This window comes from Nicotiana attenuata, chromosome 8, assembly GCF_001879085.1.
Source record: "Nicotiana attenuata strain UT chromosome 8, NIATTr2, whole genome shotgun sequence".
Classification (NCBI taxonomy): domain Eukaryota; kingdom Viridiplantae; phylum Streptophyta; class Magnoliopsida; order Solanales; family Solanaceae; genus Nicotiana; species Nicotiana attenuata.
This window is the reverse complement of record NC_031996.1, coordinates 39548147-39563606: the sequence shown is the minus strand read 5'-3', so window position 1 is coordinate 39563606 and position 15460 is coordinate 39548147. Positions and strand designations below refer to the sequence as shown.

Here is a 15460-nt window from a genome sequence, read left to right as displayed (position 1 = left end):
CCAATCATCTATACAAATAGGGACCTCATGAGTACACCAAGAAGAAACTAGAAACAAAAGACTACTTTGTAGTTTTACAAACTCTTGTTCCACTCCTTCAAATGCCCTCTTATTTCTCTCTTTCCAAGTAACCCATATGATTGCTATGGGGGTAACACTCCATGCCCTTGGACTTCTCTCTCCCCTCTTGTGAGCCCAACTATCCAACGCCTTCTTCACTAACCCGGCATCACTCATCGCACCCCAAACAAATTAAGAACCACCCTCCACAAACGATTAGCCACTTGAAAATGCAATAGTAGATGATCTACATGTTCATCTGGGCTTTTACACATGAAGCACCAACTGGCATACGTGATCCTCATTTTTCTCAGATTTTCTGCTGTCAAAATCACTTCCCTTGCCACCAACCACACAAAGAAACATACCTTTCTTGGTGCTCCGAGAATCCAAGTAGAGCAATGAGGGAAAATCCATTCCTCTCACTAATAACCTCTTACAAATGAGTTTTGACAGTGGATAATCCATCTCTACTCTATTGCCTAAGACCATACAAGGAGACTACAATCTATTCTCTCAACTAATGTGAAACATTAAACACAGGGCCCCCACGCCCAAGGGTGGACATCTGTAGTGCGGACACATAACATGGGAATCCAACATGGCGTAAACCAAGAATTGAGATGGGTCCGACTCTAGTGCCATACTAAGAAAATGAACCTTGGCCTAACTCAACCAAAAGGAGCCAGCCCGGGACGTGAGGACTATCCAAGATTATATAAGGAGACAACTACTCATTACCTTAACCAATGTGGGACACTTAACATAGAAACAAGGCTGAGATAAAAAAGCAAGACGAAATTTCCTCGAGGGAATGGATGGGGAGGAAATTCCAGGAAAGCACATTACGTTCATGGCACAAGTGACAAGCACACAAGCTAAACTACTCTAGCAATGACCTTACTGATCGAACGGATTATCTGTGTAATTCAACCTTCTCATACCAAATTGGTGATGCCTAGCAATATGAAATTAGTATTGAATCCAGTTACCTAGTAGTGATTTTAATGGTCCTTCATTTTCCAACAAGACAGTAGAAGCAATACTTTGCATTTCATGTTTGGAAACAGTAATTTTCCTTTGGAAATCTAGTGATATATCTTGCAGCGGCAGAACTGTTTGCCCTTCGGTAAGATTTCCAGTTATCTGCTTGCACTTTCCATCATTGTCAACAAGCAAGCTTTCGTTCTTGATAGCTGCTGCATCTTTGGCCATTGAGCATCTGAGATCCTCCCTAGTCCCCTGGAATAAAGGGAAGTGAGCAACAAAACCACGAAATACAATGAAATAGCGAAAGTGAGCACTTACATTTAGAAAGTTAATTACTTGATCCATGAGGGTTGCTGGTACACATTCGAATTCAAGTTCCTACATATATCACCAGTAAGAAAAAAAGGAGATTATGCTTTCAGAAATTAGAAATAGATAGTTGGCAAAGACAACACTGGCAGATATGGCCGCTATATCCGACTTAGCAATATAATTGCTTTCAACTTCAGCTAATAAAGGGAATTGTTTTATTATTGTTGATTAAAGCTTTTTAAGGAACTAGCCAAGTTTATGCTCATATTAATGGTCATACCACAATGATTGATAAATTAAAGTTTCAATGCTTCTGAAACTGCAAGGGTAAAATACATGTGGTTCACATTAAGAAGTTAGGCAGGGCAATCACAGAGACAACTTCCTAGCATAATCATATTAGTTCACGTCAAGCCATTAGGCAGGGCAATTAAAGACAAAATCTTCCCAATGTTACTATGTATCTGCCACAGGAAAGATGACACTCTAAGCCTTGACCAATTTGCAATATCCTCACCTCAACTCTAGTACTGAAAATTCCAGTTGGTGTGACCGACTTCTTTGGATCAAAAGCATCAAGGTAACCTTCCATTGATGCTCTTAACCTGTGACAGAAAGAAACAAATGTTTAGTTCAAGTCTATACACATAATATAGATATCACTATATTTTCTGCACACTGGATAACACCAAAAATGCATCCAATGCAGTATGGTATGAGAGAAATTTGGAAAGCACATCAGGCTACTTTGCTCAAATATCTCAGCAGCAAAGCATTTAGATTTCCAAAGTGAATGATATATGTATATGCTTAATATCTCATAGGTATATTTGGTTAAAGATGTTTTGGTTACTGTTGAGTCCCACATCGACAATGAAGGGGATGGGTGGTCTCCTTATACGGACTTGGGCAATCCTCGCCTCTTAAGCTAGCTTTTGAGGTTGAGTTAGGCCCAAGGTCCATTTAGCATGGTATCAGAGCAGGACCCATCCCGATTTTCTGATGTTGGGCCCCTATAATTGTCCACGCTCCAGATGTCCAGTCCTGGTGTGAGCGAGGGTGTTGAGTCCCACATCGACAATGAAGGGGATGGGCGGTCTCCTTATATGGACTTGATGCAATCCTCGCCTCTTAAGCTAGCTTTTGAGGTTGAGTTAGGCCCAAGGTCCATTTATAAGTTACAAACTAGTAAGGTTTTTAAGGGAATGATATATGTTTGCTTTCCAACTTACCTAACATCCAGTGACCTCCCTCCCTTTCAATAGTAATCTGTCCCATAATGCAGTTCTACCTCCCTCCCTTTCAAAAGCAATCCGGCCTATAGCAAAGTTCTTCTAGAGTGATCACATATGAAATTTCAGTTTGGTGATAGAGGATTTTAAGACCATAACTCCTGTTTTGCTCCGTGTTGATATATACTTTTTTCTCAATCCCTGTTTGTTTACCGGTAGGGGTAAGGTCTGCGTACACACTACCCTCCCCAGACCCCATTTGTGGGATTAAACTGGGTTCCCAGTTTGTTCTAATTTTTGTACATACATTACTTTGTGAGACGGTGTCTTTTGTCTATGCTAAAGGGAAAACAGTGGAATGAAAAGTAAAAACAGAATATCATCTTAGAGAAGCTCATACAACACAACTTACCGCGCACAGTCAGGGTTATGTTGCAAGTACGATCTCAAATCTTGAAAGCACCTTTCCTCTAAAGTCATGGTTGCATAGAAACTAGAATCTGATGGCAACAATTTTTGAAGAACTTGAAGCACTAATAACTGCAAAACAACAAGAAAACATTCCCATTCAAAATAAAAAAGGACAACCCGGTGCACTAAGCTCCCACTATACGCGGGATCCGGGGAAGGGCCAGACCATAAGGGTCTATTGTACGCAGCCTTACCCTGCATTTCTGCAAGAGGCTGTTTCCACGGCTTGAACCCGTGACCTCCTGGTCACATGGCAACAACTTTACTAGTTATGCCAAGGCTCCCCTTCTAAACATCCCCATTCAAAATCATGGCGCCAATTAATATGCTCAGCAAAGGCCACAAAATCCACAACACAAAAGTAACCAACCTGGGTGAAACCACGTAGTGTATGATGGTGTGAGGTCAACAAAGGAATTATACAAGGCAGTAAAGCACTCAGATGCCTGGACTTGTACTCTTCAGTCGAGTGAAGGATGATATTTGCAGCTATAAACACATAGGAAGATAAAGCCTGCAATCGCGATAAAACATAAGGTGATGTTTTCTTCATAACTAGTGGATAATTGAATTTAGTACAATCGAAGGTAGCATTATAACAAAGTTTTTTGATAAAGATATAAGATTCTGATGAGTCACATGATAACAAAGTAAATTAGTATACATTGACTTTTACTTCAGTACACCAAATGAAGATACTTACCATATTCTTGAGTTTCTGGAGCTATATTTAACCTACCTCAAAAATGGACATGTATGACAGTTTGACAAATCACAATTTGGCCAGTGCATTAACCAGTTGCATTTTCAAACCCCTTATCCTATGAGGGGAGGGTACTTCTTTCCCTTAAAATTGAACTGACTGGAAGTTGTGCTAATTTATTAAACAAGCAAACAAAGAGATTAATATGCCGGTCCCCTCCTCCAGTGCCTCTTCAATTTTTCATATCAGTACATTGTTTAATATTAAATATAATTTGCACAAGCTTTCATTGTTAGTTTATTACAAATGAACAGTTTCCTGCTTCGAAGATCAGTCTCGGAACAATGAATGTTATAGCAGGATTATATATTATATTCTTACGTGGAAGAATAAAAAGAACTACTACGTCCAGCAGAAACAAGGATTTACATTTTTAAAGTCCTGTCGCCAATTAAAGGATGTTGTACCCTTCTTTTTTACTTTTTATTTTTGTTTGAGATGGTAGCATTTTGTTGTACCCCCCTCTAAGTACAAGCTTTTCCATTAAGTTTTCTTTACACAAATTCGACCACAAAATACAGATAAAAAAATAAATAATTGTGAGGACATTTTTAAGTGACAAAAGTCGTAAAAAGAACTAAAAAAATGTGACTATTTATCCATTATTGTTCAGTGCATGTCATCCTTGCACAGGGATCATGCTACCTTTGTAGTACCATTTCAAGTTATTTGTAAATATGAAGTATTAACAACTTAGATACTAAAAAGTGGAATGAGAAAGATCTCACCTGAGGCCGCATATTGTAATCTCGCAGCAACGGTACTAATTCTTGCCCAACCTGCAAAAGAAAATTGAACAAGACTGAAACCCTCATCTATTAAATGAATAAAAGATGCTCGGGAAAGAGAAAAGAGAGAAACTCATGTGAAATTGATAGTTAACAACTTAGTACTTACAAGAAGGCTCCTCATATAGGAGTTTTCGGGTACATAAAATAAGATAAGTTTCTTAATTCTTGGATTCCTAATTAGTATGACATAATCAGTAAGAACATTATACGCAACATTCTTTATGATTTTGTTGACTTTCAACAACAAGAAATTTATTAAGAATATTTATTCAACAGATACAATCATCATTAACTCAAGAAAACAACTCCGTAATAATTAGGGATGGAGTAATGCTGTAGAGGTATCATAGACTTGCGGGAAAGCTAATTTCATACTAAATCAATATTGCATGTGCAGCAAAAGTCAAGATATCCATAATATTGAATTGTGTGGCCATCTCATCTAAAAGCTTAAATTGTTAGAGTGCACATTTTTTTACTTGATTATGCTTCAACGCATCCCTCATGTGCGGGCATGACTTTTTCATATGCATAAAAATTCATTTTGATAATGAGTGAACATATAGAGCGCGTACAACATAACATGGGAGCTGCGCATTAGGGAAACCAAGAATAAAGTGAGTCCGACTCTGATACCATATTAAATTGTGACCATCTCATCTAAAAGTTTAATTTATTAGAGAGCGCGTTTTTTTCATTAATTATGTTTCAATGCACCCCTCATGTGCGGGCCTGACTCTTTTCATATGCCCAAAAATTCTTTTTGATAATGAGTTAACATATAGAACATGAACAACATAACCAGGGAACCTTGCATAAGGGAAACCAAGAATAGAGTAGAGTCTGACTCCGAATCTCTGATTAGTCCGATATTATATTGAATTGTGTGACCATCTCATCTAAAAGTTAAAGTTGTTAGAGAATGCACATTTTTATTTACTTAATTACAGTTCAACAAATATGCCCAACAATCTCCATCTGAAACAATATACATCACATATCTAACATGGACCGCAAATGAACGTGTCCTACTACCAGTGTTATAAATAGCGTGAGGCGAGGCGAGGCGAGGGTGTGTCGCTTCAGAGCTTCTGTTGCGTTGCGATTCCAAATAGCGCTCGCTTCAGGGTGTGTTGCGTGAGGCGACTGTGTGGCGAGTAGCGACTGTAGCGTCGCTATTTTTAAAAAGAAAAAAAAGAAAGGGAGAAGACTTAAGTCGGGAATTAGGGCTCGATCTTTTTCACCTGCGAACAAAAAAACTTCAGAGATTAGGGCTTTTCACCTGCGAACAAACCAACGGTCTTCTTCAGTCTTCTTCTTCATCATCTAGCTTCATCTTCTTCAAGCTTCAACAGCGAAAAAACAGAGGTATGCTTCTTCTTTCTTCTTTCTTCTTTCTTCTTTCTTCTTTCTTCTCTTCTTCTCTTCTTCTTTCTATTTTTTTTCTTCTGTTTTTTGTCGACAGAAACAGAGCCAAATAGGTTCTGTATTTCTGCTTCTTTCTTCTTCTCTTCTTCTCTTTTTCTTTCTATTTTTTTTCTTCTGTTTTTTGTCGACAGAAACAGAGGTATTTGTGCTTTTTTTGTCGAGGAAAAACTGAGGCTTTTCTTCTTCTCTTATTTTTTTTTTTTTTTGCTCTGTTTTGTCTTCTTCTTTATTTGCTGTTTTTCTAGAGGCAAAAATTTCATTTTTGTTCTTTCTTTGCTGTTGAATCAATTTTTGGTTTTGCTCTGTTTTTTTTCTCGAGGCAGTGTACTGTTTCCAAACTCCAAAGGCAGAATCTTTTTTTTTTTTGCTCTATTTTTTTTGTCTTCTTTATATAGTAGAATTAATTGCATATTGACTTGATAATTTTTGTCTATAAAACAGCGTTGAAATGGCGTCATCCGATAATACTAAACGAGATATAGCTTGGAATTATGCTATACAAGGCTCGTCAAGATTCGCAATTAAATGTGTGTTTTGTCAAAAAACATAAAATGGTGGGATAACTCGTCTCAAGCAACATATGATAGGTGGATTTAAAAATGTAATACAATGTCCCCTTTGTCCGCCCGAGGTTAGGGAGGAAGTAAAAGCGTTTGTTAAAAAGAAAAATACGGTAAGAACTCAAATGAATTATGAAGCATCGGTGAATCTAATTGATGAAGATGATGAGATGGATGAAGAAGGTGAAATGGGACCGACCTCCCCCCCCCCCCCCCCCCCCAAAAGGCCCTCTCAATCTAGTGGGTCATCCACGGCACGTACGGTGGCAAAAGGCCCTCTCAATCTTTATTTCTCGGCAAAACAACAAGAAAGTGGAAAAGGTGAAGAAGGTCAGGTTTAGAAGCCAAGAAGATTTTGAGGGATCGCGCCGTCAGTGCCTTTGCATCATGGATGTACGATGCAGGGCTTCCTTTCAACTGTGTCAACTACCAAACTTTTGATAAATTCATTGAGGCCGTAGGACAATATGGCCCAGGAATGAAGCCTCCTAGCTATCATGAAGTTAGAGTAACTCATCTTAAAAAGGAGCTGAAGAAGATAGACCAAATTATTGAGGAGCATAAAGTGGAATGGAACAAGTTTGGATGTTCCATTATAATGGATAAATGGACAGCACGGAATGGAAAAATGATCATAAAAGTGTTGGTGAACTCTCCAAGAGGGAGTGTTTTTCTTGAATCTCACGATGCTAGCAACTCTTCTACGGATGGAAGCAAAATGTACAGCTTGTTTAGAAATACTATTGATAAAATTGGAAAGGAAAATGTTGTACAAATTGTTACAGATAATGCTAGTGAGAATGTTAGTGCGGGGAAGATGATGGAAGCTATCTATCCAAACATTTATTGGACTCCATGTGCTGCCCATTGTATCAACTTGATGTTTGGTGACATATTCAAGGAAAACCCATATGCTTCAGGTAACTTTAATATAGTTATCTTTAAAGCCTTTAACTTTATTTATACTTATGTCCTATCCTATTAAGTATTAACTATAAAACTGTTATTGTTACTTTTACAGTATTCAGTAAGGCCGTCAAGGCATATGCTTACATCAGTCAGAGGCCGTTGTTGTTGAATTTGATGAGGAAATTCACAAATGAAAGAAATTTGGTGAGACCGGTCAAGACTAGATTTGCAACGGCTTTCTTAACTTTGCATAGTTTTTACTTGCAAAAGGCAAATTTGAGAAAGCTAGTTCTTTCGACTGAATGGAAATATAATAAATATGCAAAGGAAGCTGCGGGGAAAGAAACTGCCAAAGTTCTTATTGCTCCATCATTCTGGAATGATGTCGTTCGGGCTTTTAAAGTTGGTGGTCCTTTGATTAGGGTGCTTCGTATGGTGGATGGGGAGAAAAAACCACCAATGGGCTATCTTTATGAAGCTATGGATAGAGCCAAAGAGAGTATTGCAGCTGTGAGAAAGCACGGGAGAAAATATATTATTGATGTATATACATATGTTACAATGAGCCCTATATATATACACACATAACATGTCCTACTCCTAACATATATTGGATTAGGGTTATTTATTTACTCCTATTTACATGACTATTCTAACACTCCCCCTCAAGCTGGTCCATATAAATCATATGTACCAAGCTTGTTACATATGTAGTTAATACGAGGACCAGTGAGGGACTTGGTGAAAATATCTGCAAGCTGATCATTCGACTTCACAAACTTTGTAGCAATATCTCCCGAGAGTATCTTTTCTCTAACAAAGTGACAGTCAATCTCAATGTGTTTAGTTCTCTCATGGAACACTGGATTTGACGCAATATGAAGAGCAGCTTGATTATCACACACAAGTCCCATCTGACTAATCTCACCAAATTTCAACTCCTTGAGCAACTGTTTGATCCAAATTAGCTCACATGTCGCCATAGCCATTGCTCGATATTCTGCTTCTGCACTAGACCGAGCAACCACATTCTGTTTCTTGCTCTTCCAGGACACCAAATTTCCTCCTACCAAGACACAATATCCAGACGTAGAACGTCTATCAGAAGGTGATCCTGCCCAATCAGCATCTGAGTATCCAACGATCTGCTCATGGCCTCGACCCTCAAACAATAAACCTTTGCCTGGAGCTGATTTTATATACCGAAGAATGCGAACAACTGCATCCCAATGACTATCACACGGAGAATCCATAAACTGACTCACAACACTCACAGAAAAGGAAATGTCAGGTCTTGTCACTGTAAGGTAATTTAATTTACCAACCAACCGTCTATATCTTGCAGGATCGCTAAGAGGCTCCCCCTGTCCTGGCATAAGTTTAGAATTCGGATCCATCGGAGTGTCAACCGGTCTACAACCTGTCATTCCTGTCTCTTCAAGAATATCTAAGGCATACTTTCGTTGTGAGATCACAACACCTGAGCTAGACTGAGCGACCTCAATACCCAGAAAATACTTTAGTTTGCCCAGATCCTTAGTCTGAAAGTGTTGCAAGAGATGTTGCTTCAATTTAGTAATACCATCCTGGTCATTGCCGGTAATAACAATGTCGTCAACATAGACCACCAGATAAATACAGAGACTCGAGGCAGAATGCCGATAGAATACAGAGTGATCAGCTTCACTCTGAATCATGCCAAATTCTCGAATAACTGTGCTGAACTTACCAAACCAGGCTCGAGGAGACTGCTTTAGACCATAAAGTGACCGACGCAAGCGACATACAAGGCCACGAGACTCCCCCTGAGCAACAAACCCAGGTGGTTGCTCCATATAAACTTCATCCTCAAGGTCACCGTGTAAAAAAGCATTCTTAATGTCCAGCTGATAGAGGGGCCAATGGCGAACAGCAGCCATGGATAGAAAAAGGCGGACTGATGCTATCTTAGCCACAGGAGAGAAGGTATCACTGTAATCGAGCCCAAATATCTGAGTATATCCTTTGGCAACAAGACGAGCCTTAAGACGATCAACCTTACCATCCGGACCAACCTTGACTGCATACACCCAACGACAACCAACAGTAGATTTACCTGAAGGAAGAGGGACGAGCTCCCAAGTACCACTCGTATGTAAAGCAGACATCTCGTCAATCATAGCCTGTCGCCATCCTGGATGAGACAATGCTTCACCTGTAGACTTAGGGATGGAAACAGAGGACAAAGAAGATAGAAAAGCATAATAGGGTGATGACAAACGATGATAACTCAAACCGACATAATGGGGATTAGGATTAAGGGTGGCCCGTATACCTTTCCGAAGTGCAATCGGTTGATTAAGAGGAGACAAGTCCGCAGTATTAGCAGGGTCAGGTGCAGGACGTGAATCAGCTGGACCTGATGCTGGGCGCGGACGACGATGATATGTCAAAAGTGGTGTTCCTGTGGCAGGGAGTCTAGGAGGAGCCACACTAGACTCCTCAACGGCTGGAATGGATAAGACTTCTATAGCGGAAGGTGAAGGAGGAGCTATAGGAGACTCGGGTAAGACTTCTGTGGCGGAAGGTGAAGGAGGAGCTATAGTAGACTCCTTAAAGGTCGGTATAGGTAAGACCTCAGATATATCAAGGGGGTCAGAAAGGTCAGAAGAGGTAAAGAAAGGTTTAGACTCAAAAAATGTGACGTCAGAGGACATAAAGTACCTACGAAGATCAAGTGAGTAACAACGATAGCCCTTCTGAACACGAGAATAACCAAGGAAGACACACTTGAGAGCACGAGGAGCTAACTTATCTTTCCCAGGGGCTAGGTTATGAACGAAACAAGTGCTCCCAAAAACACGAGGGGGAACAGAGTATACGGGTGATTGGGGACACAATACTGCATACGGTATCTGATTCTGGATGGGAGAGGAAGGCATCCGATTAACTAAATAACAAGCTGTGAGAACTGCATCGCCCCAAAAACGCAGCGGAACATGAGATTCAATGAGAAGTGTGCGAGCAGTCTCAATGATGTGCCTATTCTTTCTCTCTGCAACCCCATTTTGCTGAGGGGTATAAGGACAAGAGGTCTGATGAATAATTCCTTGAGAAGTCATAAACTGCTGAAATTGAGAGGATAAATATTCTAAGGCATTATCACTGCGAAAAGTGCGAATGGAAACACCAAATTGATTTTTAATTTCAGCACAAAAATTCTGGAATATAGAAAACAACTCAGAACGATCTTTCATTAAGAAAATCCAAGTACATCTTGAATGATCATCAATAAAACTAACAAAATAACGAAATCCCAAGGTTGAACTGACTCTACTAGGACCCCATATATCAGAGTGAACTAAAGAAAAAATAGACTCTACGTGACTCTCAATACTACGAGGATAGGAGGCTCGGGTATGTTTCCCGAGCTGACATGACTCACACTCTAATGTGGATAAACTAGACAAACCAGGCACCATCTTCTGAAGCTTGGATAAGCTTGGATGTCCTAAACGTTTGTGAATTAGGTCCGGAGGATCTGTAACTAGACATGCCTTGGAGGATTTTAGGGAGTTAAGGTAGTAAAGCCCTTCTGATTCAAGTCCTGTTCCAATCGTCTGCCCTGTACTGCGGTCCTGCATAATAAAAGAATCATCAATAAAATATATACCACAATGGAGGGCACGAGTCAAACGACTAACAGATGCAAGATTAAAAGGACAGCCAGGGACATAGAGAACGGAATCTAGAGTGACAGAGGGTAGGGGATTCGCTTGTCCAACTCCTTTTGCTTTGGTTTGAGACCCATTGGCTAAAGTAACAGTGGGAAGAGACTGTGAATACGCAATATTTGACAAAAGTGATTTATTACCAGAGATATGATCAGAAGCGGCTGAGTCCACAACCCATTGTCCAGGAGGACTAGACTGGGAAACACAAGCAAAAGAATTACCAGCAACAGAAGTATTAGTCTGAGCAACAGAAGCTACTTGTGGAGATGTCTGCTTACTTGCTCGATACTGAAGGAACTCATTATACTCCCCTTCAGATAAAGAAAATCCCTGGTTACCTGTAGTCTCAGTCTGAGCAACATAAGCATTTTTGGTTGGGCGGCCATGTAAAGAATAGCATACATCACGAGTGTGTCCAAGTTTATGACAATAGGAGCACTTGGGTCTAGATCTTCCAAAACGACCTCCTCCTCGTCTATTTTCCATAGTATGAGATGCCCGATTGTCCACTGATTGGGATACGAGGACAGATGAGTCAAGTGTCTGTGATGAGCTCACTGGGTGACTAGGTGCTGCAGCAAGGCGAAGTAATCGAGAGAATAATTCATCAACTGAGGGGACGGTTGGACTAGCCAAAATCTGGTCACGTACTGAATCAAGGTCATTAGGGAGTCCAGCGAGTGTAAGAACTAGAAACATCTTCTGTCGTTGCTCTTGTTGTTTTTCAATACTAGCAGAAACTGGCATCAACGTCTCAAATTCTTCCATGACTGCCTGAACTTGTCCCAAGTAAGTAGACATATCTAATTCCTGTTTCTTCAAGCTTGTCATTCGCGATATTACATCATAGAAACGAGATATGTCATTAGTGTATAGATTACGAGCCTTTTCCCAAACTAAATAACATGTCTGGAATGGACGGAACAAGGGCATCAACTTGGAATCAATAGATCGCCACAGGATACTACATAACTGAGCATCGACCTTCTCCCATTGTGTTTTGGCCTTTTCATCACCTTCGCTAGCCTTTTTTGTTAAATGATCTTGAACTCCTTGACCTTTACACCACAACTCGACAGATGAAGCCCAATCTAAGTAGTTTGAACCTCCCATTAAAGGTTCTGAGGTAATCATAACACCGGAACTGCCAGAACCCGGGTTTCTAGACCCGAAAGCATCGACTCCCAAAGACATGGTTGGATTATCACCAAATAACAAAAAGAATCAACTGAAAATTCTCTGAGACAGATGAAGAAAACACTGTGTTTGCCGGAAAAGTACTGTAGCTGCCGGAAAAATCAGTGTAGTCGCCGGAAAAACTCAAAGTGGTCGGAATTAAAAAATAAAAATATGGACAGGCTCGGAATTGCAGGGCGATCCAACTGTCCTGAAGAAGCGAAGCCGAAAAATGGCCCGGAAGAGGCCTCACGCGCCGGCGCGTGGGACAGACGCGCCGCCGGCGGCAGAGTTCCGACAGGCGCGTGACGGCGCGTGGAGGGCTATTTTCCGGTGATTTTTTCTGGGGTTTGGTCGGATCTCTCTTGGGAACCTTGTGGTGGTGTTGGATTTTGCACAACACTGTTAATTAGTGACTTTGACGCAATAAGTCACTTAGGTCACCGGAAAATTGCACGGTGACTGAGTTCTTTCTTCCCGGAAGTCGCTGGAATGATGCACAGCGATATGTTTCTCACTAAAGCTCTGATACCATGTCAGAAAGCACGGGAGAAAATATATTATTGATGTATATACATATGTTACAATGAGCCCTATATATATACACACATAACATGTCCTACTCCTAACATATATTGGATTAGGGTTATTTATTTACTCCTATTTACATGACTATTCTAACAGCAGCGTCATTTGATGGAGATGTTAGGAAATATGAGAAAGTTTTTGAGATAATTGATACCAGGTGGAACAATCAACTCCATCGACCTTTGCATGCAGCAGGCTATCTTCTGAACCCGGGATTATTTTACAAGAACACTAGAGATGAAACTTTGGATTCAGAGGTGTGGATTAGATACCATGCATGTCTTGAGAAGTTGATCCCTAATTCAGCGACGATAGATCTAATAGGGGAGGAGTTTGGTAAGTACTCACAAGTAGAGGGCCTATTTGGTTTACCGGCTGCCATTAGAGCCAGAGACAAAAGGTCGCCAGGTAACTAACTTTAATATAGATATCCTTATAACTTTAATTTAATTTATTTGATTTATACTTATTAACTTTTAAAATATTTTTCTATAGTTGAATGGTGGAAGCAATTTGGACATCAAACTCCACACTTGCAAAAATTTGCCATCAAAGTATTAAGCCTAACTTGTAGTGCATCTGGATGCGAGAGAAATTGGAGCGTATTTGAGCATGTAAGAAGTAGATTTATTATATTAATATATTCTATATTGTATTATTATTAGTATTTATAATTAATCTAAATAACTTATGCGCAGATTCACTCCAAGAAAAGGAATAGGCTTGAGCTATCGCGTCTCAATGATCTAGTGTATATTAAATACAATAGAACATTGAGGCGACGTTATGAAACTCGCGATACCATTGATCCAATTATGTTGGACAACATTGACGAGGCAAATGAATGGTTAACTGGAGCCCCCCAAAATCATGAAGATGAACAAGTGTATGAAGGAGATGATCTTGATTGGGGTACTGTTTCTATGGCCGTTGGAGTTGAGGAGAATATCTATGGACTTAGAGCGAGTTCTTCAAGTTACAAGGGAAAGGGGGTAGCAAGTTCAAGCCGGTCCCTAATTGATGAAGAGTCCGAGGATAAAGAAGATGATAGCCAATATAATGCTAACATTCATGAAGTTGTAGAATTTGAAAATCTTGAAGAAAAATAGATGTTGCTTGTTTTAGAGTTTAGACTATTAGTCTTTAATTTATGAATCTACTATGAGTCTATGACTATCTAGTATCTATTGAGTCTTTAATTTTTGAATGATATATTTATTAATATATTATTGTTATTGAGTTTTTAGTTATATGTATATAATATTTTATGTTTTTGTATAAATTTTCGCCTCACATAAAAAAGGCGAGTGTTTCGCTACGCGCCTCTCGCCTCAGTGAAGCGGGCCCTCGTCGCTATTTGTCGCCGCACGCTATCCAAAACACTGCCTACTGCCCAAATTAAGGAGGAGAAAATTCTTAATATAGGTCTAGATCTAAGTGCATTTCGGAATCTGCTGACACAGAATGAGTGATTTCTATATGGATCTAAATAGCTAATCATGTAGTTCGGAAATAGCTAAATTGCATAAAGACTGCCAACCTGTTAAGGTCCCCATTCACATAAAGTAATATTTGTGCATCAGAGTTACAACAACAAAATATTCTCTAAAGTGGCTATATGGTTCAGGTGGGCACATGAACAGGTGAAACTTGCTACAATTTTAAAAAAAAAAACTACTTGTTGAGTATAAGGAAGCAATTAATACACCTCAGAATCAACTTTCATATGGCAGGTTCGGTCATATAGAATGGGACCATGCCCATTAAAATTTGAAGATTGACAAAGACAAATTATGTGTTTTGGCAAAGTTTAAAGAATATTCGTCTGTAAAAGTATAAGCTTATGCGTTGTATCCAGCTTCAAGTCAGACACTTGTAGATGTTTCTTTGTCAAGTCGTTTTACTCCTTTTAGGTTTGCCTTGCATGAAGGCTTCTACTTAGCTCTATGGAAACCAGAGGCTCTGACCACCACCAAAACTTTGAGATTGTCTTTGACTCTAGCGACTTTAACACACAACTGGTCACAAGTACACAAATTGAATAAGGCTCTTTACTCATTTCTGTTTCATGCGTAAAGACAATGGTAAGAATCATAATCATCTGTTCTGACTTCTGGTAAGCACTCTGTTAGTTTCATTGTATAAATAGTAGCATATAACCCTAATCCCATATGTATTAGGAGTAGGACATGTATTGTATATATATATATATATATATATATATATATATATATATATATATATATATATATATATATATATATATATATAGGGCTAAGTGTATCATTGTCATAATTATTCAATAATATATTTTCTCCCGTGCTTCCTCACAAATACAACCATACTTTCTTGAATTTAAAGGTATAGCAATATATATAACTTAAAAAACATCTTCTCCTCTGCACAAGTTAGCTCCAAAACAGACGAAGTGGAATAACAAGCTCCCATCAAAACTTTTAACACAAAA

At 39.4% G+C, this 15460-nt stretch overlaps 1 protein-coding gene across 1 annotated transcript in view; it reads right to left on the bottom strand.

Annotated features, from left to right (window-relative positions):
- Positions 1-15460, bottom strand: part of LOC109231304 — a 56161-nt gene that overhangs the window by 3449 nt on the left and 37252 nt on the right. The window contains exons 26-31 of the mRNA XM_019396931.1: positions 4557-4607; positions 3436-3579; positions 3007-3134; positions 1880-1967; positions 1369-1428; positions 1053-1302 (exon numbers count right to left, since the gene is read on the bottom strand). Of these exons, the coding sequence (XP_019252476.1) occupies positions 1053-1302; positions 1369-1428; positions 1880-1967; positions 3007-3134; positions 3436-3579; positions 4557-4607 (721 nt within the window). The remainder of the gene's footprint in view (positions 1-1052; positions 1303-1368; positions 1429-1879; positions 1968-3006; positions 3135-3435; positions 3580-4556; positions 4608-15460) is intronic.